Genomic DNA, 24,698 nt, shown 5'->3' on the forward strand with positions numbered 1-24,698 from the left:
TTATAGAGACTCCTACAGAGAACCTTTTCGCTTTTGTGAGGACAAGGTGGTGGTGAGGCCTTGGGCTTCTGCTTCCCTGTTTGCAAGGATAGGGCTGCTTCTCAGTCCACTATTTATTTATTTTTAGGTGTTTCTGTCAGTTTATTTTTCTATCCTGTGACTAGCAGTAGCGTTTTAGACCTGTCAGGTTCATTTTGAAAATTTAAAACCTATTTTAACATTTTATCTGTATATTCTCATCTAAGATTTTTCAAAAATGTTTTACCTCTCTTGCAGTGCCTGAAAACCTACACATGTCACAAGAATGAGAAGTATTGCATATTTGCCAATTTCTCTGTCACAGGAGGCAAGGTATGTTGTGTTCAGAGGATTTTACAATTTGAATGGCCTTGGTATAATGCCTATTGTATGCAGCATGCTGCTAGATGTGATAAGTTGATGGAATAGGGGATAAACGTTCAGTAGTAGAGTACTTGGGAGCAGGGCTGTGGAGTCGGTAGATAAATGTTCCGACTCCTCAGTTTTATGTACTTCCGACTCCGACTCTCCGACTCCTCTGTATTAATATGCAAATGTATTTTATACATTCCTTGAGGGAAAGAAACGCAACCTACCACAGGACTACTGGCTGGGAAGCCAACAGTCTACTGTATTGCACAGTTTAAGCAAAAGACAAACACAATGAAAACAAATCTGCTGCTGAAGATAGGGCAATGGGAGGATCCAAGAAGGGGCATTTATTCTAAAACATGATTTTCCTAGGAGAATCCCATAGTCATGTTTAACGTTTAAGCTAACAATCGGAGTTTACAAGTTTTTATAGCCTTAGCTAAATGACAGCAGTTTTTCCAATGGTTTACAGCTTCAGTCTTGAACTATTGGCCCTCCATTCCCTTCACTTATACAAGTGTCTCACTCTCTAGTCCTGCAAAAAACATATTTATTTAATCCTTCATCAGTGAGAGGCTAGGTTACACATGGACGCTGCGTTCCCTGTAAAAGCAGAACACAACACTATGGAAAGTATAAGTATTGCAGCTCCTAATTGTGCGTTGCGTGCCATATAGTGAAGCACATGAAAAGCATGCTTCTTCACGGTCACTTAACGTGTTCGTTTTGCGGTTACGTGAGGCACTGCGTGCATTGGTCTTTATTCTTACAGTAGAGAAGTCATTAATTATAACTTTTTGTGAATTGGGACATTTAAACTTGCTTTTTTTTTTTTTATTACAATCTAAATTTAGTCGGAGTCGGTGCATTGTTTGCCGACTCCAGGTACCCAAAATTTCCCCCGACTCCTCGACTCCACAGCCCTGCTTGGGAGTGTCCCCATAGCAAGTTGCTTGCACTCATGTGAGCTTGAGCTAAGCTTTGTGCATCTATAGATACACTGCGTGGCTCGCCCATCCACCCCCTGCAGCTGCAGTGAGCGCAGGGTTGAGGTGCAAGAGTGTTTTCCACAGCTCTGTTTCTAATATAGAGGGAAGAACCAGTCATTTCTCTAGTTGCTGTCCTGAAAGATTCCTAGGAATACCATTATAGGTAAAACAGGGTATTTGCATTACCTTTCAACAATAAAAAAATCTATGCATTCCATCTTCTCTAGTATATTTATTTAAAAAGTAGTCCTTTTAAAAATATGCTTGCATATCTGTAGGCTCGTACAAAATCTGCACATACTCTGTTGCAATCCTATAGTTTGCAGATTATGGACTTTCAAAGATCTGAGGATTAAAAAAGACCTACCCAAAAACCTATTCTAGTTTTCCCTACAGATCAAACTTTACTTTTCCACAAAAAAAATCTACATTGCTTGCAGGGAACTGTGAATGAATGACACGGCCCATGTGGGCACCAAAGATGAACTTGCTCTTTAATGCAGGGAATGCATTAAGGTAAACGCGTGTATTGGCTTTATAACCATTTTAACACCTAAAGTGCTTCGCTCTTATAGTCCAACAGCGTACAAGATGTACAAATGGGGGTGGGGGGGGGGGTTTCCTGCGCTAGGTTGGAAATATTCTCAAACACCCCTCTTGATACATTTCACAATTTGTCGTGAATTGAGAATGACAGTATACAACTGGATGTGCTCCGAATATGAGAAATATAACATTACACTCTATATAGCACCTTTCTTCTGCTGCTACCTTTTTAAAGGGATCAGTGCCTCTTTTATTTCCATTTGTCTACAATCTGCACTGTTTCTGTTTTCAGTGGATTGTATCCGGCTCTGAGGATAATTTGGTGTATATCTGGAACCTACAGACCAAGGAGGTTGTGCAGAAACTACAGGGACATACAGGTAGGACAAGTTATGAATTGTAGGTTAAGTATACATTTCATTTACCTGATATGTTATACTTTGTCAAATGTGTCAATCTTTAATGGATAATGGTAAACAACATTTGTTCGAAGAAGTTATTGGACTGTTGGAAAAGATGCTTCATCAGTCTAGAGTCAACCTTGTGCTTCCACTAGAAGCACAGTTTGAGTCTGAGAACAAAAGTCAGACGGACAGTCGTTGGTATGCTTGCCTTGCAATGTTGGGAGTCTTTTGTACAGCATGGTGTAATATATTACAGCTATACAAATGTATAATATATGTAATTGTTCTGAGTGCCTTAATGTTGGCTTCTCTGATGCAAAGACTGTTTCAGTGTTTTTTCCGTCCAGCACTGCAGAATGTCACATCTATATCAATGTGATTGTGTTTTGAAATACATTTTACAAACCCTAACAAACGTCTTTTATTTGCTCCCTTTTTTGGTCTATTAAATTAACAAATGCAAAAAAACGAAAAAAATCTGGTTCTGGCAGAAATCCAGTTAACTCCTAATTTCCTCGACAGTCTGCCTGTGCTGCACTGAAATCTCACGCTGTGTTATCAGAGCTGCCCCGTTCTCTATGAACTACAGCACACATCCCCCTGTGTTGGTAAGACATAAGATGGTGTTATGTAGTCTAACACATTTCTTAGCCTAAGGTGATGGTGCTGCTCCTCCATAGATACAGTACAGGGGCGTGCGGTGAGGCACTGGCTAGTATCAGAGCCAGATACACACATGTTGCATACGCTGCGAGAGCAATAATTCTAGCACTAGACCTCCTCTAAACATGTAACCTGTAAAAAATGGTAAAGCATTGCCTATAGAGATTAGGTACCGAAGTTTGGCGCCATTCCACGAGTGTGCGCAATTTTAACACGTGACATGTTGTGTATCTGTTTACTGTTGGCCTAACATCATCTTTCATAGTATACAAAACAAATTGGGATTTTTTTTATTCATGAAACTTTGAGGCTCTGCCTCCCCTGACTGCACGTCCCTGATACAGTACAGTTAGTAAGTGTGTCGCACTGGGACAGGAAGTGTTGGTGTAAAAAAAAAAAAGTAGCCACCTCATCTAATGACTATTGAGCTGGAATATATTACATTTTTGTGCTTGGTTTTCAAAATACTGGTGCAGAGACTGATATTTTCTTTTTATGGTTTTGAAGGATGTGCTTGCTATATAAATTAAAATCTAAGTGCTTCCCTTGAATTTGCAGCTGCTCTCCAGAATGTACTTTCATTCAGATACTAGTGTTTTTCTTTTTATCTCCTCTACAGATGTCGTCATTTCAACAGCCTGTCATCCTACAGAAAACATCATTGCTTCAGCTGCACTAGAGAACGACAAGACCATCAAATTGTGGAAGAGCGATTGCTAAATCCCCCTCATTAGACTGTATCCTCCAGAGGCCTCTAAACCCCCTGGGACACAATCCTGTAAAGTGTGAATCGGGATTCTGAAACGTATTGATTGTGAAATTTAGAACAAAGGAATATCTTGCAGCCTCAATTTGTATTATTTTACAATCAACTTTTTTGCCAGCAACATTTCATCCACCGTCTCCATGCCAACACTCACCAAAGTTTGCTTCTTCTGTCCACTCTCAGCTTAAATTCTTTTGGTCCAAAGATGTTGACAAGCAGCGAATGAGCTTACAGTATCAGATTTTATTTTTCTCCTAATCCCTCACTTTTGGTAAAACTTTTTTTTTTTTTTTTATTATATACAAGAATGTATGTATCCCTCTTTTGGGGAAGTAGCTTGATCATTTTTACTTGCTACAGATTTCCAATAGTTGTCAGATCTCCAACCTGCACTTATTGGGGGATTGAATGCACTCACAGATCCTTGTTATACAAGTTTTGCAAAAGAGGCTTTAACACGTTTCCCTGTTCTCTTGTTTTCTAGTCAAATTCAGTTCAGCTGTTGTGACCAAATGAGGTTGCTGGTATCACAGTTGAGTCTTTCTTCTTGCCAGACAAATCTGTGGTTCCTGTGGTTGTATAGTTAGGTGTTTGTTGCTATGTGTCGTTACTACAGAGCCAATTCGGAAGCCTTTGAGTGGAGCAGTGTGCACAGACTGCACCACCTGACCTTCAGTTGCCACCAGCTTTTGGCACTGGACGGGGAATCCCATCTCCTGTGTGTTGATTTTATTGCCCCTCCTGTCTTGTTTTAATTCCATAATCCCCCCCCCCCCCTGCTGGGTTATTTAAGGGTGGGAATGGAAGGGTGAAACATAACAGATCCCGTTGTAAAAAAAAATAAAAAAAATAAAAAAATCATTGTATAAAGCAGCGCTGTTTTGTATTTTGGAGATTCATAGTATTGTATTGCTTATGGCATGAGTCTGTATTCGGATTTTTTTTATATTTTTGTCAAAATTTCGTTTTCTTTTGTTTTTTTTCTTTCTGACAACATACAGATCCATAAGCTGTAATAAAGAGGTGGGTTTTTACGTGACTCTTTTTGTCTGTGTGAAAATTTGTTCATGCTCTTGGTATCAGTAACACTCTGAATTCATTTATGGGCTTACAATCAAAATGATGATTACATTCCAATAACTTCTCATGACCGCTCGTACACCTTAATGGAGGCCTGAAGAGAGTGGTGTCACTGGAAGCCAATCAATATGTTGTACAGCGCCTTTAAAAAGTATTTGCGCCCCTTAAAATTTTCCCTATTTTGTCCTGTTGGAAACCAAAAACATAAATTTATTTTATTGGGATTTTATGTGATGGACCAACACACAAAATAGAACATAATTGTAAAGTGTAAGGAAAATGATAAACTGTTAAAAAAAAAATTATATATTTTTTACAATTATCTGAAAAGTGTGGTGTGCATTTGTATTCAGCCCCCTTTACACTGATACCAACTAAAATCTAGTAGAACCAATGGTCTTCAGAAGTTGCCTCATTAGTAAATGGGGTCCACCTGTGTGTTATTTAATTTCTGTGTAAATACAGCTGTTCAACAAAACTAAGGCTGGGTTCACACTACTACACTACTTTCATCCTACTTTGCTCTGCTACATTGGTCCTACATTTATCCTACTTTCATGAACAGGATACTACTTTGGTCCGACTTCAATGAGCCTGAAGTAGGATCAATGTAGGACCAAAAGTAGTACAGGGAGCATTTTCAAAGTCGGACCGACTTGTGTAGGATGCTACAAGACGCTCTCATAGGGAAACATTGAACACAGAGCAAAGTAGGATGAAAGTAGTGTAGTAGTGTGAACCCAGCCTAAAGGCTTCACAGGAGAACTTTAAGAGCCGGTTCACACAGGGGCGGCACGACTTCGGGGGCGACTCGGCCAGGCGACCTGAAGACGACTTCTAAGGCGACTTGCAAAATGACTTCTGTATAGAAGTCAATGCAAGTCGCCCCCGAAGTCGTACAAGAACCTTTTTCTAAGTCGGAGCGACTTGCGTCGCTCCTATTAGAACGGTTCTGTTGACTACAATGGGACGCGACTTGTCAGGCGGCTGTGTCGCCTGACGAGTCGCCCCAGTGTGAACCGGGTCTAAAGGGGTTGTAAAGGTGTTTTTTTTTTTTCCCCAAATGGGTTCCTTTAAGCTAGTGCATTGTTGGTTCACTAACCTTTCCTTCTATTTCCCTTCTAAATGTTTTTATTTTTTCTTAGTCTAAATTTCTCACTTTCTGTTTCTCCTCAGTCAGCTTGCCCCCATCATCCGAGCCATTCTTGCCCCCTCCCTTGGGACTACATCTGTGTCTCCCCGCAGGGATGTAGTCCCAAGGGAGGGGCGAGCACGTTGACTAACCCCCAGCCAGAACGGTTCTGATGATGGGGGCAAGCTTACTGGTGAGAAATTCAAACTAAGGAAAAAAAACATTTAGAAGGGAAATCGAAGGAAACGGTTGGTGAACCAACAATGCGCTAGCTTAAAGGAACCTATTTGGAAAATAAACTAACCTTTACAAACCCTTTAATGAACAAACAGCATCATGAAGGCTAAGGAACCAGTGTTAATTTTTGTCAGTGGCATTTTTTCCGAAAATGAAAAGTACACCACATTTTTGTCCCCTGACAAAAATCAGTTTTTGCGAACTAATGAAAATGAAAAATGTGAGGCAGAGACGTTTACGCTCAGAACTTCTGGATTCCACAGAGCTCCTGCTTCATCTGGATGGAGCCCTTCACAGAAAGGTCATCAGTGTCTGTCTGTTATCTGCAGCCTGAAGGGGGATGGTCTATTAGATGGCAGGGGTTTGGCTGTGCAGTTAACCCTCTCTCACACACTGGCAACACTCACTTCATATATTGAGGCCCACTGAATGAGACCTGCTCCTTGTCAATAGGCTTTACAGCTTGTCAACTATGGGAGAGCAGCACACTGATATGTGCAGGATTAATGCTTTTTCTGCCCGAGCTGTTTTTTGCACCCATGCTTAAATCTATTTAGGCCTGAAGATTACACAAACAACCCTCCCCAAACCTATATTATTAAAGCAGATGTGCACTGCATGGTGGCATCATGCAAAGTTTGTTTATTTTAACGTTACACTTTGCTCAAACGTTAATACCATAAATATCAACTTTATTTGATTTTTCACTCCAAGAGTATACAGTATCTCACAAGTCAGTACACCCCCCCACATTTTTGTAAATAAATAATTTTATTTTTTCATGTGACTACATTGGATCAAAGTAATTTCTTCATTGTTAAGTAGTGAGTGTACAGCTTGTATAACAGTGTAAATTTGCTGTCCCCTCAAAATAACTCCACACACAGCCATTAATGTCTAAACTGCTGGACACAAAAGGAGTACACCCCTAAGTGTCAATATTTTGTTTGGCCCCCATTATTTTCCAGCACTGCCCTAACCTTCTTGGGCATGGAGTTCACCAGAGCTTCACAGGTTGCCACTTAAAGGATCAGTAAAGGAAAAATGTTTTTTTTTTTTTTTTTTGCTGAAATTACTGTTTACTGGGTATAGAGACATAATAGTTAACTGATTCCTTTTAAAAATGATTAAAAATAGATAAAAATCAATCATATAATGTGCCTGCAGTTTCACTTTAGTTTTTAATCTAGTTTCATGTTTCTGTGAAGTACAGAGACACACAGAACAAAAACAAACGCAGGGCAGTGTTTGTTTTTAAAATTAATCTGATTGGTTCTGAGGGTTTTTTTTTTACACACAGTAATCGCACCTCCTTGATCAGGAACCACAGTGAGAAGCTCCCATGAGTTTTTTCATAAGGAAACAGACAAGCGGGAAGTGTGGGGATCAGAGAAGGATTACAGCAACTTCAAAGCAAAAACGAACGATGAGGACATAAAACCAGGATTGCAGTAAGGTAAAGGAAGCTATTTAGCTAAAAAAAGGGTCACTAAAGGATTTTTTTTTTTAAGCTAAATAGCTTCCTTTACCTTACTGCAGTCCTGGTTTCATGTCCTCATTGTTCGTTTTTGCTCTGATGTTGCTGTAAAACTGCTGTTCTGGACACTTCCTGGTTGTCTGGCTCTGTATGAAAAAAGTCATGGGAAAGTTTAGTTTTGTTTTCCTAGCCATGTCTATGGCACTGTCCAGCACAGAGGCATAAAATAACATGCAAAGACCAAACTAGTTTAAGTTTTGTTTTTGCATCTAAGAGGCACATTATATGATTGATTTTTTTTATCTATTTTTAATCGTTTTTAAAAGGAATCAGTTAACTATTATGTCTCTATACCCTGTAAACAGTCATTTCAGCAAAAAAAGTCCTTTTAAGTCCTCTTCCACTCCTCCATGACCACATCACAGAGCTGGTGTGTGTGTTGGAGACCTTGGCCTTCTGATTTCAGTATGCCCCCACAGATGCTATAATGGGGTTTAGGTTTGGAGACATGCTTGGCCTGTCATCACCTTTACCTTAACTTCTTTAGCAAGGCAATGGTTGTTTTGGAGGTGTGTTTGGAGTTGTCATGTTGGAATTACTGTCCTGCAGCCCAGTGTCTGAAGGGAGGGGGGGAAAAAAAATCATGCTCTGCTTCAGTATGTCACAGTACATGTTGGCATTCATGGTTTCCTCGATGAACTGAAGCTCCCCAGTGCCAGCAGCACTCATGCAGCCCCAGACCATGACACCATCCCACCACCATTCTTGTCTGTAGGCAAGACACACTTGTCTTTTTGTACTCCTCACCTGGTTGCGGCCACACACTTAACACCATCAAAACCAAATAAGTTTATCTTGGTCTCATCAGACCACAGGACATGGTTCCAGTAATCATGACCGTAGTCTGCTGTTTGTCTTTAGCAGTTTGTGGTATAATGCATTACAATTTTAAAAATGTATATTAAATCTAAAAGTTTGCTGCTTAACACCAACTGTTATTAGCAGACCAGAGTAAAAAGAAAAATATGTAAATAAATATAAAATAAAATAGTGACCCCTAGTGGGAGTATTGCATATGACACCAAAAATATATTCTATGTGTCAAAATGAAAGTAATATGTGCAACCAGTGACCTCTAGTGGGTACAAAAATTATAACAAATCTATCTATCTGGCAAAGTCTATTAATCCAGTGCCATCTTCTGTGAACCAATACTGCCCACACACATACCGAACGGTGAATGATAATAAATGAGTGACTTAACACCATGTGGACCCTCCACCAGTCACACTATGCCCTTACCTCCCAGTGTGGCCCCCAATTGGACCAAGTAGCACCTTCCCCTTTGGGGTCTCAATCCAGGATCTTCACCATTTTATTTATTTTATATTTACATCACATAGTATTTTTTTTTTTTTTGGAGAAGTGGGAGCGCTTAACATATTTTTCTTTTTTTTTTTAACGCATTACAATGTAACTAAACCCATTTGATATTAGTTGACTAAAATGCACTGGAGATTTTAGTTGACTAAATATGACTAAAACACTTGCAGAAGACTAAAATGGGAATAAAACTAACATTAACACTGCAAGGAGCACACCAGACAGGTCAGGGATGAAGTTTGAAATCCATTTATCATTTTCCTTCCAATTCACAATTATGTGCCACTTTGTGTTGGTCTATTGCATAAAATACCAATAAAATACATTTATATTTCCCTAGATCGTCTTTCAGGACAGGCACCTTGGAGAGATCCCGGCTCCTCCCTATTTAGGAAACACTGCCTTCCTTTAGAGCCTTTAAAGCCTCATCCTCCCACTGGCCCATCAGTTATGGTGTTTCCTCCTGTGGGAAGACATCGCAGTGGAACCAGAGCTGATGGCCGGAAAGGCTGAGGCATGTTTTAGAGGAGATATAGAGATAACCGAGAATCTCTCCCTATCTTACTATTAGGGGTGCAACGGATCACAGTTGATCCGTGATCCGAACGGGTCACCCCCTTCGGATCGGAACACACTGATCCGCGGATTGCCACGGCTCCGGAGCTAGGCCGAAGCCGCGGCCTTTCCTAATGTTACGGCGGCAGCTCCAGAGCTAGGCCGAAGCCGCAGCCTTTCCTAATGTTATGGCTGTGGCTTCGGCCTACCTCCGGAGCCGCGACCATAACGCTAGGAAAGGCAGTGGCTTCGGCCTAGCTCCGGAGCCGCGGCCATCTTGGTACACCTGGCGGCGGCCCTCCTCTGTTTACACCCACAGAGGAGGAGCCTGCACTCGTGGGACACACCGCTCGTTTGTCGGTACTAGCTGGGGGGGGGTCACTGTACTGAGAGGAGGGGGGTCACTGTACTGAGAGGAGGGGGGTCACTGTACTGAGAGAAGGGGGGTCACTGTACTGAGAGAAGGGGGGTCACAGTACTGAGAAGGGGGGTCACTGTACTGAGAGGAGGGGGGGTCACTGTACTGAGAGGAGGGGGGGTCTCTGTACTAAGAGGGGGGGGATGTCTGCACCAAGGGGGTACTATAGTTGCTGGGGGGATGTGGATATTACAGTGGGGGAGATTTTTTATTTGCCGATCCGAAAAATGATCCGATCCGTGACTCCTGATCCGAGGAACGATCCGAACCGTGAGTTTTTTGATCTGTTGCACCCCTACTTACTATTTTAAATTTGGCGCCAGGTAAAGCGAGGGTGCTGATTACCTTTTACGGTGCAGTGCATCTCAGCGACGCTTCGGTGATCTGTTGTCGGCTGGGAGGTCCGTTTTCTCCTGCCCAGGTGGGGCGCTGTGAGCAGCGTCCAGGTCTTTTCCTGTGTCTGCAGGAGCTTGGAGGCTGGGCTGGATGACGGGCGACGTCAGTTCCGGCGGGAGGATCCTGCACACAAGGCCGCGTCTTCCGGTTCCAGACGTGGCCTAGAAAACGGACCCAGCATTCGGCTGGTGCAGCCCTTCCTAGTGCTGGTGTGTCAGCGCTTGGAGGCCAGTGACCACCATTCCTTAGAGCGGGAAATGTCGGAGGCTTCTAAGGCAGCTCCTGGAGATGACGACACCAGCCAAGCTAAGGTCAGTGGAACCCTGGGGTAGGGTGACCACATTTCCAAACTGCCATTCAGGGACACCCCCCCCCCCCCCCCCCGAAAAAAAATACGTTTTTTTACATATTTTTTTGCCAGTTTTGGGGGCAGGGGCGTATCATGAAATCAGCGGGCCCGTGACAGGGGACTGGGTGACAGGGGACTGGGTGACAGAGGGACAGAGGACTGGGTGACAGAGGACTGGGTGACAGAGGACTGGGGGACAGGGTGACAGGGGACAGAGTGACAGGTGACAGGGTGACAGAGGGCTGGGTGACAGAGGGCTGGGTGACAGGGGAGTGGGTGACAGAGGGCTGGGTGACAGGGGACAGGGTGACGGAGGGCTGGGTGACAGGGGGCTGGGTGACAGGGGACTGGGTGACAGAGGGCTGGGTGACAGGGGGCTGGGTGACAGGGGGCTGGGTGACAGGGGAGTGGGTGACAGAGGACTGGGTGACAGGGGGCTGGGTGACAGGGGACTGGGTGACAGAGGGCTGGGTGACAGGGGGCTGGGTGACAGGGGGCTGGGTGACAGGGGGCTGGGTGACAGGGGGCTGGGTGACAGAGGGCTGGGTGACAGAGGGAGTGGGTGACAGGGGAGTGGGTGACAGGGGACAGGGTGACAGAGGACTGGGTAACAGAGGACTGGGTGACAGAGGGCTGGGTGACAGGGTGACAGAGGACTGGGTGACAGGGGACAGGGTGACGGAGGGCTGGGTGACGGAGAGCTGGGTGACGGAGGACTGGGTGATGGAGAGCTGGGTGACAGAGGGCTGGGTGACAGGGGGCTGGGTGACAGGGGGCTGGGTGACGGAGGGCTGGGTGACGGAGGGCTGGGTGACGGAGGGCTGGGTGACGGAGAGCTGGGTGACAGAGGGACAGGGTGACAGAGGGACTGGGTGACAGAGGACTGGGTAGAGAGAGATTATACAGTCCAGATTACAATTTGCAGGGGCAGCAAAGGTGACAGAGAAAGGGGGGTGCACCATGCAACCCCCCCCCCTCTCTCACTGTCACCTCTGCTGCCCCTGCAAATTGTAATCTGGACTGTATAATATCTCCCCCCATTGCATGGTCAACCCCCCCCCCTCCCCTGCACCTACCTTTTCTGCCCCTGCTCCAAGGATGGCCGGCGCAGCGGAAGTCGGGACTCGCGGGAGGTCGAGACTCAGGACGGGCGGCGGATCGAGTCCAGCTGAGCAACCGAGGCCTGGAGGGGAGGAGGAGGAGGTCTTGGTCTGTGCCGCTAACGGTGAGTGACTCACTGCCTGTTACGCTGCTGCTCTCTCTGCAGCAAGAACCGCGGCTGGCCGCTGGAGGAGGAGGAGATGGGGGTGGAGTCGGAGCCGCAGAGAGAGCGGGACACTGCGGTGACGTCACTGGTTGCTACACGCCAAGCGGGGCTTCCCTAGCAACCAGTGATTTAGAATCATTTAATTACAGCTGCAGCAGCGGCAGTGAGTGTGGCAGGCAGTTGATTCCGGGACTCTCCATTGTCCCGGTTTGAAGGCTCCCGGGACACGGGACAAAAGTGTATATTACGGGACGATCCCGGGCAAACCGGGACACGTGGTCACCCTACCCTGGGGTGGTGTTCCCTTACCAAAATCCCTGTTAGCTCCACGGGTGTATTTCCCTCCTGGTGGTTGGTGGGGAGAGGAGTGGGTCCCTGGTGGTGGTTAGTCCTGGGGGAAGGCACTCCTGGTGATCCCTGTTAAGAACGTTAGGGGGCCTGCTCTAATGCTGCTGCTCTCTCCTGTTTTTTCAGAAGTCCACAAGTAAATTGCTCCATGGCTCTAAGAGGAAGTGCCCTGTGTGCAGATCCACAATGGGAGAGACTTGGGCCAAACCTCTCTGTAGGAGGTGTATTGAGGGACTAGTGAGAGAGCAGGCAGCAGAACAGGGGGTAGATTTAGCAGCCTCAGTCAAGCACGTTTCAATCCTTTCAGGCACTGTCTGCTAACTTTCAGTTGCCCCAGCCCCAGAGCAATCCCCTTCCAGTGCAACAAGGGGTTTCACCTGACCTAACGGAAATTCTCACTAGTAGTGCTGAGAAACCGGAAGGGTCTGGAGAGGAAATTGAGGAAGAATCAGGCAGCGCGCTTTCAGATTCTCAGGGAGAGTCAGATGCGGAGGGGGTGGACGGGGGAGTTCACAAAAACCTCACGATACAAGCTCTCTCTGGAGGAGGTGGAGGATCTTTTAGGAGCTATCCACACCACTCTGGGGATTCAGGAGGAAAAGAAGCCACTGTCCCTGCACGATCGAATGTACAGGGGCTTGAGGGAACAGAAGAGGAAGGTGTTCCCGGTCCATGACGTTCTGATCGATGCCATCAAAAAAGAATGGCAGGATCCGGAAAGGAAACCTTTTTTCGCGAAAGCATTGAAGAGAAGGTTTCCTTTTGGGGAGGGAGAAACCCTGATTTGGAACAAGTCCCCCAAACTAGATGCAGCTTTTTCCCAGGTCTCTAGACATACAGACCTGGCGTTTGAGGATATGGGGGGAACTCTCCGATCCCATGGACAAGAGAATGGATTCTCTTTTTTAAAAAAGTCCTGGGACTCCTCTCAGGGTAATCTTAAACCCGCTATGGCAGCCACGATGGTGGCCCACAATTTGGAATATTGACTTACTCAAGTAAAAGCACATATTGAAGCAGGTACAACAAAGGAGACTATCCTCTCCTCTTTTCCCATGTTGCTAAAGGGGGTGGCTTATCTGACAGACGCCTCAGCGGAATCAGTGCATATGTCTGCAAGATCTGCAGCACTGTGTAACTCGGCTAGAAGAGCCTTGTGGCTTAAAACGTGGCAGGGGGGACAGTGCTTCAAAAGTAAAGCTCTGTGGTATTCCTCTCACAGGGGACTTATTGTTTGGTCCTGGTTTGGAGGCCGTCTTGGATCGGACTGCGGACAAAAAGAAGGCGTTTCCCATCAAAAAGAAGTTTGGGGAACAATCAAAAAAAGTTTTGATTTCGACGGAAATCGGAAGCCCCTAAGACAGGTCTCCAGAAGAGGGGTTGGGGACAGAAGGGGAGGGGCCGCGATGTTTTCGCCCTCCTGAACAGCCCAAAAAGACCCAGTGACAGGGTAACAGTGGGAGGAAGGTTGGGGGCCTTCCTCCCACAGTGGGAGATGATCAACTCCAACCAGTTCATCTTGGGGATCATCAGAAGGGGCTACAAGTTGGAGTTTTCAAATCCCCCCCCCCTCTTGGACTTTTGGTTACCAGGCCTCAGGACTCATGTTGATGGAGACAAGGGCCTCATCCCCACAACCCTTGCCTGGTGGTTGTGGGGGTCTGTGGGCGGGGGGCTTATCGGAATGTGGAAGACCCCTTTAACAAAGAGGACCCCCAGATCCCGCCCCCATGTGAATTGGTAATGGGGTACATTGTACCCCTACCATTTCACTAAGGAAGTGTAAAGAATTGTAAAAAAAACACACACATACCGTGGAGAAAGTCCTTTATTAAAAAAATAAATAAAAATACAGCAGTGGTAATCCACTCTCGGTGCCCTCTCCAACATTGTCGGTATCCTGCGACGGGTGATCTCCTCTTCGCCGGGGTCCAGCAATGAGCAGATCTCTTCATCCAGGTCCGGGATCCAGAGCGCACGCATTGCCGGAGACAGCCCGGCGAATGACGCTGCTTGAGCCAGTGACAGCTCTTATAGGTGACCCTGTCCCCCTCTGACACACCCTCTGACTACATCACTGGGGAAGACCAGGCTCTCCCTTGGCTCGACCTTGCGTCAGAGTGGGGCAGGGTCACGTGATGGGTGGCCCCGCCTCACCTATATAAGAGCTGTCACTGGCTCAAGCCGCATCATTCGCCAGGCTGTCTCCGGTGGAGACAGGCGGCGATGCGTGCTCTGGATCCTGGACCTGGATGAAGAGATCTTCTCATTGCTGGACCCCGGCGGACAGGAGATCACCCGTCGCAGGATACCGACAATATTGGAGTGGAGACTGAGAGTGGATTGCCACCGCTGGATTTTTTTATTTTTTTTTTTAATAAAGGACTTTTTCCACTGTGTGTGTGTGTGTTTTTTCCAATTCTTTACACTTCCTTAGTGAAATGGTAGGGGTACAATGTACCCCATTACCAATTCACATAGGGGGGGCCGGGATCTGGGGGTCCCCTTTGTTAAGGGGTCTTCCAGATTCCGATAAGCCCCCCGCCCGCAGACCCCCACAACCAACGGGCAAGCACAATATTTTTTACTTTTTAATTTAAAGGATCACTAAAGGAATTTTTTTTTTTAGCTAAATAGCTTCCTTTACCTTCCTGCAGTACTGGTTTCATGTCCTCATTGCTCGTTTTTGCTTTGATGTTGCTGTAAAACTGCTCTGATCTCCACTGTTCCTGGTTGTCGGTTTCCTTATAACCATCGTACTGGGAGCTTTTCACGATGGTCTAAGCTGTCATTACTGTGTGTCTAAAACTTAACAGAACCAATCAGATTCATTTTAAAAACAAAACACTGCCCTGGATTTGTTTGTTTTTGTTCTGTGGGTCTCTTTACTTCACATAAACATGAAACCAGTTTAAACGAAAGTGAAACTTCAGGCACATTATATGATTGAATTTAATCTATTTTTAATCATTTTTAAAAGGAATCAGTTAACTTGTATGTCTCTATACCCTGTAAACAGTCATTTCAGCAAAAAAATTGTTTTCCTTTAGTGATCCTTTAAAGCGGAGGTTCACCCTAAAAATCATCTATCTACCATTAGATCCAGCATACTGCTGACATCTACAGTATGCTGGTATTTTTTTTCTGCTGTACCTACGTCTTATAGTTCTTTTCATCCGACTCCGAGTTCTCACTCCCGCGGGGAGTAGGCGTTCCTATGAATAGGGGTAGATGATTGACGTGCGGGTAAGGTACGTCACGCGTTCCGAAAATAGACGAACTAGGACTCGGCGCCATACGGTGCCTGTTGTGTAGAGCTGACTGCGCAGGCACCGTATAATGCCGAGTCCCAGATCGTCTATTTTCGGAACACGTGACACGCCTTACCCGCACGTCAATCATCTAAGCATCTTAATAGGAACGCCTACTCCCCGGGGCAGTGAGAACCCAGAAGCCGGGTGGAAAGAACTATAAGAAAGTATGTAGCGTGGAAAAAAAAATACCAGCATACTGTAGATGTCAGCAGTATGCTGGATGTAACGGTATATAATTGTTTTAGGGTGAACCTCCGCTTTAATAAATATCACAATTTAAAAAAAAAATATTTCCTCAGTTTAGACTGATACGTATTCTTCTACATATTTTTGGTAAAAAAATCGCAATAAGCGTTTATTGATTGGTTTGTGCAAAAGTTATAAAAGTTATAGCATCTACAAAATAAGGGATAGATTTATGGCATTTTTTTTTTTATTTTTTTTTACTAGTAATGGCAGCGATCTGCGATTTTTATTGTGACCATGACATTGCGACGGACACATCGGACGCTTTTGACACGTTTCCCATTCACATTGGGAAGCCCAGGATGTCGTATGACGTCCACCTGGAGGGAGGGTTCCCGCCGACATCATTAAGAGCTGTCAGGCTGGAGCGCGTCATTCGCCGGGTGCCTCCCGTGGAGGCAGGATCATGTGCTTCGTATCCTCGCTGGAGATCGAGAATGGATTACATTGCTGGAATCTTTTTTTTCTTTTTCATAAAGGACTTGTCCCAAGCTGTCTCCTGTGGTTTTTAACATTTTTATTGGTGATTTTTTTGGTGAAATGGTAGGGGTACATCCTTACCAATTCACATAGGGGGCTTCCAGATTCTGATAAGCCCCCCGCCCGCAGACCCCCACAACCACCGGGTTGCATGCTTGGATAAGGGTCTGGTATGGATTTTTGGGGAACCCCATGCCACTTTTTTTTATTTTGGCACAGGGTTCTCCTTAAAATCCATACCAGACCTGAAGGGTCTGGCATGGATTTTGAGGGGGACCCCTACACCATTTTTTTTTTTAAATTGGCTCAGAGTTCCCCTTAATATCCATACCAGACCTGAAGGGCCTGATATGGAATGTGGGGGGTTCCCCCTAATATTCATACCAGACCCAAAGGGCCTGGTAATGGACTAAGGGGGAACCCATGACGTTTTTTTTCAATGACTTTTATCTGTATTGCTGGGACCCGACAATTCATTATAGCCGCGAGTAGTTTTAAATTACTTTTTTCCTTTAGAAATGTCATTTTGTACAGAGACTGTTATAAACGCAAGAAACGTGCTAATTTACAGGCATACTATAGACACCCCCAGGTACAAAATTTAAAGGAATATTTCGTTTTAAGACCCCTTTTACACTAAGGGCGTATTGCAGGCACTATAGCATTAAAAATAGCGCCTGCAATCCGCCCTTAAAGTGCTGCTCTATTGTCATGTTCGACCCGAACATAAAGCTCATCCCTAGTGTTCATGCATGTAAGTGCATATAAATTACAGATCTATGTGCATAAAATCTGCAACTGTGCCCTACTTTTTTTGTGTGTGTGGCTAAATACAGCAAACATTTTCGTTATAGATACAGCTGTGTGTACAGGCTCATTGGTTGCTATAGTGCTGTGTTGAGATGTGTACAAATTAATCTGCTCTACGCATCTAGACGCAGACTTTAACCACTTGACGACCGCCCCATGTACATGTACTGCAGGGTGCCGACTCCTACAGGAGAAATCACATACCTGGACACAGCGGGAGTTGCACACCCAATGTCCAGCCGGACCTGCCGATCGTTCCCAACAGAGGCAAAACTGCAGTCTGCCTATGTAAACAAGGCAGATTGTCGTTTTGTGACATGCAACACGGATCTCTGTCTTTCCACAGTGTAACCATCCCCCACACAGAAAGCACCCCCTAGGAACACATTTAACCCTTTTATCACCCCGATGTTAACCCCTTCCCTGGCAGTGTCATTAGTACAGTGACAGTGCATATTTTTTTAGCACTGATTACTGTATTGGTATCACTGGTCCCCAAAAAGCGTCACTTAGTGTGCGCTTTGTCTGCCGCAATGTTGCAGTCCCGCTTTAAGTCTCTGATTGTCGCTGTGACGGTATCGGTATGATATCCCCGTCAAGCATTCCCTCCTCTCCATACAAGAACATCACAGGATTCCCCACACATGAGTCAAGACTGGATGCTGGAACCAAGACACTTTATTGACACAAAAACTCAGCTTATATGTGGTTACAGCCTGTTAGGAACGCCCCCCTCACACAGTGGGGTTTCCCATACAGATTATAGGAGACAAGTCGGAGCCGACCATGCAGACACATTTCTTTAGATAAAGACATCAGGGGAGTTAATTAATACACTGAAGCAATCAGAATAATTAACATACTACTTCTCTAATCATTTAGCCTGATGATACAATACTCATCTTTTAAGGGTAAACACAGATCTTCTTTACACGACACAATAGATCAATTAACCTTTAGAATAGTGAGGGGGACATTAGCACGTCAATAACCTGTCAGAGGAATGAATCACACATGAAATTCCTTTCTACCTCTACAGACATGGCTAGCAGGGAGCAGTACACTGAGACATATAGGCAAATGTATCACAATGGCCCCCCTTTTGCTCCCTGCTCCGGCAAATCCGGTTGGACCTTTCCTGGTCCATTAGGGTTGACGGGTTTAGAGCTTTTAGTCCGAGGTTAACTCCGTTTGGCATGACTGACCTCCCTTGGCAACTGCTTCAGACTCAGGTATGTCACCGGGTCGTCAGATCACACGCCGGTCAGTCCCCAAGTCTTTGTGCGATCTGCAAAGTCACCAGAAGTCAGTGTGAAGACAGCGAATGGGTCTGTGCGCCGCCGTCTAGGTGTCCCGCTATGGGAGGGGGCAGGTTATGGCTCTGAAGTGACAATCACAGGAGATTCATAAAAAGAAAAAGTTATATTTGTTGAAATGCTGTAGCACTGGTGCTCAGAGTCCGGGGGGGGGGGGGAGGGGACTCAGAGCCCCATAAGGTCAGCCACCCCCTGCTCCCTCCGCAGCCGCCGGTTCTCCTCTTTGAGCTTCTCCAGCTCCATCTCCAGTTCATGGAGCCTGGGGGGGTCAGCCCGCTGTGACCTCAGGTGGTTGTTCTCCTCCTCCATGCGGCTTATGCACTCCTCCAGCTCTATGTACTCACGGATCAGATCCTGCTTGCTCATGTCCTGCAGGCTTTCCACGTGGTCCTTCATCATCAGGAACTGGGTGGTGGTGTAAGGGGCCACCGGTGGGCCCTTGGCGAACATCTCGGCCCGCATCTGGGGCGCCCGCTGCGATTCCATCTCCTCCAGTCGCTTCTTCTCCTCCCAGGTCCGCTGGTTATATGACTTCCAGGACCTCTTCTTCTTGGAGGGTAGCTGGCGGTGCCTCTTTCTGCCCAGCTCCCTCCAAGGCCCCTCCGGCTCATGGCTGTCGCCCATGACCAGCTGACAATGGTGTTCCCTGTTGTCCGTAATAACAGATTGTACCATGAGGGCTTCGTAAGGGGTGCCCAATGGTTCTTCCTGACCCAGCTCCTGGGGATCCCAAGCCGAGTCTACACAATGGGCTGCTGCTGGTGGGCGGTACCCAGGTTGAGACCAATTTGACCTGGTGTTGTCATTCATGGGGCAATTCTGCTTGAAGTGACCCAACTGTTTGCACCGGAAGCAGCGTTGTTCGTTGTCCTCCTGGCGTGGGTAGCGAGGGCTATATGTCATCGGTCTGTTAGGCGGTTGGTATCTAGCGGCTGGTGGGTGTGAGGGCGCCGTTGGTTGTGGGGGTTGTACCCGTGGTGTGACCTGGTTTGTCTTGCGAGTATCCGCATATTCATCCGCCAACTTCGCGGCTTCTGGTAGAGTCATGGGCCTGCGATCTCTCACCCAATCCTTGACGTCCGTCTGGATGTGATTGTAAAATTGCTCCAGGAGCATTAGTTGCAAAATGTCCTCTGCGGTGGTGGCCTAGCTGCTGTTAACCCAGTTAGAGGCCGACAGGGACAACTGGCATGCCCATTCTGCGTAAGAGTCTTTCGTGGTTTTGCGTGAGTCCCTGAACTTCTGTCGGTGGGACTCTGGGGTTACCGCATAACGAGCCAGGAGCGCTTCTTTAACCCGGGCGTAGCTATGGATATCCTGATCTGGCACGGTCCGGAAAGCATCAGAAGCTTTGCCTGACAGTTTGCCTGACAATATTGCAACCCACTCTCTTCTAGCTATTCGGTGCAGGTTACATTGTCGCTCAAAATCCGCCAGGTAGTTATCAATTTCACAGTCCTTTTCATCAAAAGCTTTAAAAGCGCTAAACGGAATCTTCCTTGCGTCTGCTGTGCTGTACTCACTGTTCGGAGAAGGTGCGGCTGCTTGTTGGACTGCTGCCAGTTTTAACTGTAGTTCTGCGTCCCTTATTTGTTTATCCTTCTGTAGTTCTGCGTCTCTTATTTGTTTAGCCTCCTGTAGTTCTGCGTCTCTTATTTGTTAAAATGTGGACGGTTGGGACTTTAAATGAGATGCGATTAGCAATATGCGATTAAGTATACATATGGAAATGTAAAAAATTCTTACCATAAGGACCAGGCTCAAAAATACCAAACCAAAGAAGCACAAAACCAAATTAATCTGTCTAACTGTATGTGATTAAAACAGAGGTTCAGTTGCAGTCATTTGCAAATGTCTGGGAAGCTGCAGGCCACGTCACGGCACTCTGTGTAACTGCAGTCCTAACTGTGATTTTTAAGGCCTCCAAAGGAGGAACCCAGGTGTGCTAATTATTAGACAGGGAGCAGAAGGCAACATAGAACCGCCCCTATCTATGGTTGGTCTGGCAAATGAGAGCACTGAAAAAACAAAATACAAAAAACAGGGGTGAAACCAAAACATGCCTACCAAGCCAAAATACCACCAAACTGGGTGCGGACCACATCAAACTGGGTCAGCTAGTCAAAAAACGACAATGCATAAATTAACTTGTTGGTGGCAGATCTGTGGAGGCAATGTGTGACACTCCTGAAATCGCATCTCCATCCCTGGTTAATGTTAAAAAATGGGGTTGGGACTTTATATGAGGCATGTGGTTTAGGTCACCACAGGCCTCCATCCCTGTAAGGATAAAATATGGACGGTTGGGACTTTAAATGAGATGCGATTAGCAATATGCGATTAAGTATACATATGGAAATGTAAAAAATTCTTACCATAAGGACCAGGCTCAAAAATACCAAACCAAAGAAGCACAAAACCAAATTAATCTGTCTAACTGTATGTGATTAAAACAGAGGTTCAGTTGCAGTCATTTGCAAATGTCTGGGAAGCTGCAGGCCACGTCACGGCACTCTGTGTAACTGCAGTCCTAACTGTGATTTTTAAGGCCTCCAAAGGAGGAACCCAGGTGTGCTAATTATTAGACAGGGAGCAGAAGGCAACATAGAACCGCCCCTATCTATGGTTGGTCTGGCAAATGAGAGCACTGAAAAAACAAAATACAAAAAACAGGGGTGAAACCAAAACATGCCTACCAAGCCAAAATACCACCAAACTCCTTTTCCATATGTATACTTAATCACATATTGCTAATCGCATCTCATTTAAAGTCCCAACCGTCCATATTTTATCCTTACATGGGTGTACGTTTAATAAACCGTGATAAGCGGAGATCATGATGATCACGGCTGATCACTGCTTATCACAGAGCATTGCCGGTTTAATAAACTGTGATAAGGAGCAGAGAACACATTCTTCACTTCACATCACTTCACATCACAGCACATGGATGTTTTGTCACAAACGGGCAGTTTAATAAACCGTGATCTGAAGATTTCACAGCTCTTCACCTGAAATATCTCCCTTCCAGATTCACCAGCTCAGAGGTGGAGAATCTGGGAGAGAAGCTGGTGTGATAAGAGGAAGAAGGCTTATTTCTTCCTAATTTCAACACCAGTGGGTTAAAAATGAATATTAACAACAATATACGTGTATGTGTGTGTGTGTGTATATATATATATATATATATATATATACACATATATATATATATATACACACACACACACACACACACATATATATATATACCGTATTTATCGGCGTATACGCGCACTTTTTTCCCCTTAAAATCAGGGCAAAATTGTGGGTGCGCGATATACGCCGATACTTGCTTCCCGCACTGTTTGAACTTTGCCGCCGATCCCTGCTTCCCGCGCTGTGTTTGAACGCTGCCGCAGACATATACCGAGCGCAGTATACTCGGGTACAGTCGGCCAGGCTCGGCTCCCTTCTAGGTTATGCGAGAGGAGCCGAGCGTGCCCGAGTGTACTGCGCTCGGTATATGTCGGCGGCGTTCAAACACAGCGCGGGAAGCAGGGATCGGCTCAGAGATAGCGCAGGAGCAGCGGGGAGGACACCACGAAGGTCGCAGACGGACGCCAGACCGGACAAGGCCGCCGATGGACGCCAGGCAAGACACCAAAACTGTAAGTAATAAAAAATAAATAAAATTCAGGAATTTCACGTCCAGAGTAGGGGTGCGCGCTATACGCGGGTGCGCACAATAGGCTGATAAATACGGTATATATATATGTATATATATATATATATATATATATATATACACATACACACACACATATATATACATACAGTATTTATATATATATGTCATTTTATATATATATATATATATATATATATATATATATATATATATATATATATATATATATATATATATATATATATATATATATATATATATATATATATATATATATATATGTTATCACATGTCTGAAAACATTAATTACATGTTCTTTTAAACGTTAGTTTCACTGTTTGAATTCGGCTGCACCATAATCTCACAATATCTCACAAGATTACAGGCAGTCCACCCACTTTTACACAGATCTCGGCTGTTTTCAGAGAAAAAACTTCACCTCTGTTCACCATCTGAGAACTGAGGTTCTCAGTTTATTAAACCGGCTGCAGAGGAGATAATTCTCCTCATGAGAACTGCCGTGAACTGCTGTGAACTGAACGGAGAAAAAACTTCACAGTTTATTAAACGGACACCCATGGTGAACCAAAAAACTTGGTTAGAGATGCCACGAAGTAAGTGACAATGCCTTAACCGTATATGTGTTGTAAAGGCCACTGGGACCTCTTCCATCCTTGTCAAGGGGAGTGCTAACCTTCTCTCCTTTCATACAACACAACAGTTTAGGGAGTGTCTTCGTCTTATATAGCACATACATATCCGAAATGTTCAGCTTATGGCGATTTTTATATCAATCTTAAATCGTTTCGGATTATGCCCATCCCTTCTAAATGATGACTAAGAAAAGCAATCGCCATATTTCACTCATATAATTACTTTCTTCTATAAAAAAATCAACGTCTGCTAAAGCAAAAACTGGAAAATTAACTATGCAGAATATCAACCAATGGCCGTAAATGAGGCGTTGCTAAATAGGCGGAGACGGAGATGACAAAGGCGGATCACATGACAGGGCGGATGTTAGAGAGGAGAGTCCGAGGGTTGGGCTTTTCACACTGCGGAGGGGCGGGTAAGAGTGTTACTGCGCATGACTCATACCTCCTATAGACGTGCAGACAATGTATGACCCCTCCCCCATAACAGTATTTAATCCTCTCCAGACTCCTACACCACTCATCAGCAGGAGCCCCATCACTGGCAAATGTGTGCAGAGCATTCCACCCATCCCATAATACACTGCAGAGCATTCCACCCATCCCATAATACACTGCAGAGCATTCCTCCCATCCCATAATACACCACAGAGCATTCCACCCATCCCATAATACACTGCAGAGCATTCCACCTATCCCATAATACACTGCAGAGCATTCCTCCCATCCCATAATACACTACAGAGCATTCCACCCATCCCATAATACACTGCAGAGCATTCCACCCATCCCATAATACACTGCAGAACATTCCTCCCATCCCATGATACACTGCAGAACATTCCACCCATCCCATGATACACTGCAGAGCATTCCACCCATCCCATAATACACCGCAGAGCATTCCACCCATCCCATGATACACTGCAGAGCATTCCACCCATCTCATAATACACCGCAGAGCATTCCACCCATCCCATGATACGCTGCAGAGCATTCCACCCATCCTATGATACGCTGCAGAGCATTCCACCCATCCCATGATACGCTGCAGAGCATTCCACCCATCCCATAATACGCCGCAGAGTATTCCACCCATCCCATGATACACCGCAGAGCCTTCCACCCATCCCATGATACACTGCAGAGCATTCCACCCATCCCATAATATGCTGCAGAGCATTCCACCCATCCCATGATACACTGCAGAGCATTCCACCCATTCCATGATACACTGCAGAGCATTCAACACATCTCATAATACACTGCAAAGAATTCCACACACCCCATGATACACTGCAGAGTATTCCATCCATCCCACGATATACCACAGAGCATTCCACCCATCCCATGGCATACTGCAGAGCATTCCACACATCCCATAATACACTGCAGAGCAATTTACCCATCCCATAATACACCGCAGAGCATTCCACCAATCCCGCGACACTGCAGAGCATTGCATCCATCCCATGACAGACTGTAGAGCATTCCTCCCTTCCCATGACATTCTGCAGAGCATTCCACCCATCCCATGATACACTGCAGAGCCTTCCACCCATCCCATGACATACTGCAGAGCATTCCACACATCCCATAATACACTGCAGATCAATTTACCCATCCCATTACATACTGCAGAGCATTCCATCGATCCCATGACATACTGCATAGCATTGCATCAATCCCATGATACACCGCAGAGCATTCCACCAATCCCGTGACACTGCAGAGCATTGCATCCATCCAATGACAGACTGTAGAGCATTCCTCCCTTCCCATGACATTCTGCAGAGCCTTCCACCCATC

General features: G+C 45.5%; 1 protein-coding gene and 1 non-coding gene across 3 annotated transcripts in view; one reads left to right on the forward strand and one right to left on the reverse strand.

The window, feature by feature from the left end:
• Nucleotides 1–4,797, forward strand: part of WDR5 (WD repeat domain 5) — a 43,728-nt gene extending 38,931 nt beyond the window's left edge. For both annotated transcript variants that reach the window (XM_040324085.1, XM_040324084.1), the window contains exons 12-14: nucleotides 277–351; nucleotides 2,218–2,305; nucleotides 3,612–4,797. In XM_040324085.1, coding sequence (XP_040180019.1) covers nucleotides 277–351; nucleotides 2,218–2,305; nucleotides 3,612–3,712 — 264 coding nt within the window. In that variant the 3' untranslated portion in view covers nucleotides 3,713–4,797. The remainder of the gene's footprint in view (nucleotides 1–276; nucleotides 352–2,217; nucleotides 2,306–3,611) is intronic.
• Nucleotides 4,798–22,822: 18,025 nt separating this feature from the next.
• On the reverse strand, nucleotides 22,823–22,952 carry LOC120914831. The gene has a single exon (XR_005743836.1). It is a non-coding gene; the product is annotated as a U6atac minor spliceosomal RNA (small nuclear RNA).
• Between the last annotated feature and the right edge of the window lie 1,746 nt (nucleotides 22,953–24,698).

The sequence above is a fragment of the Rana temporaria genome, chromosome 9 (genome assembly GCF_905171775.1).
Source record: "Rana temporaria chromosome 9, aRanTem1.1, whole genome shotgun sequence".
In the NCBI taxonomy this organism is placed as follows: domain Eukaryota; kingdom Metazoa; phylum Chordata; class Amphibia; order Anura; family Ranidae; genus Rana; species Rana temporaria.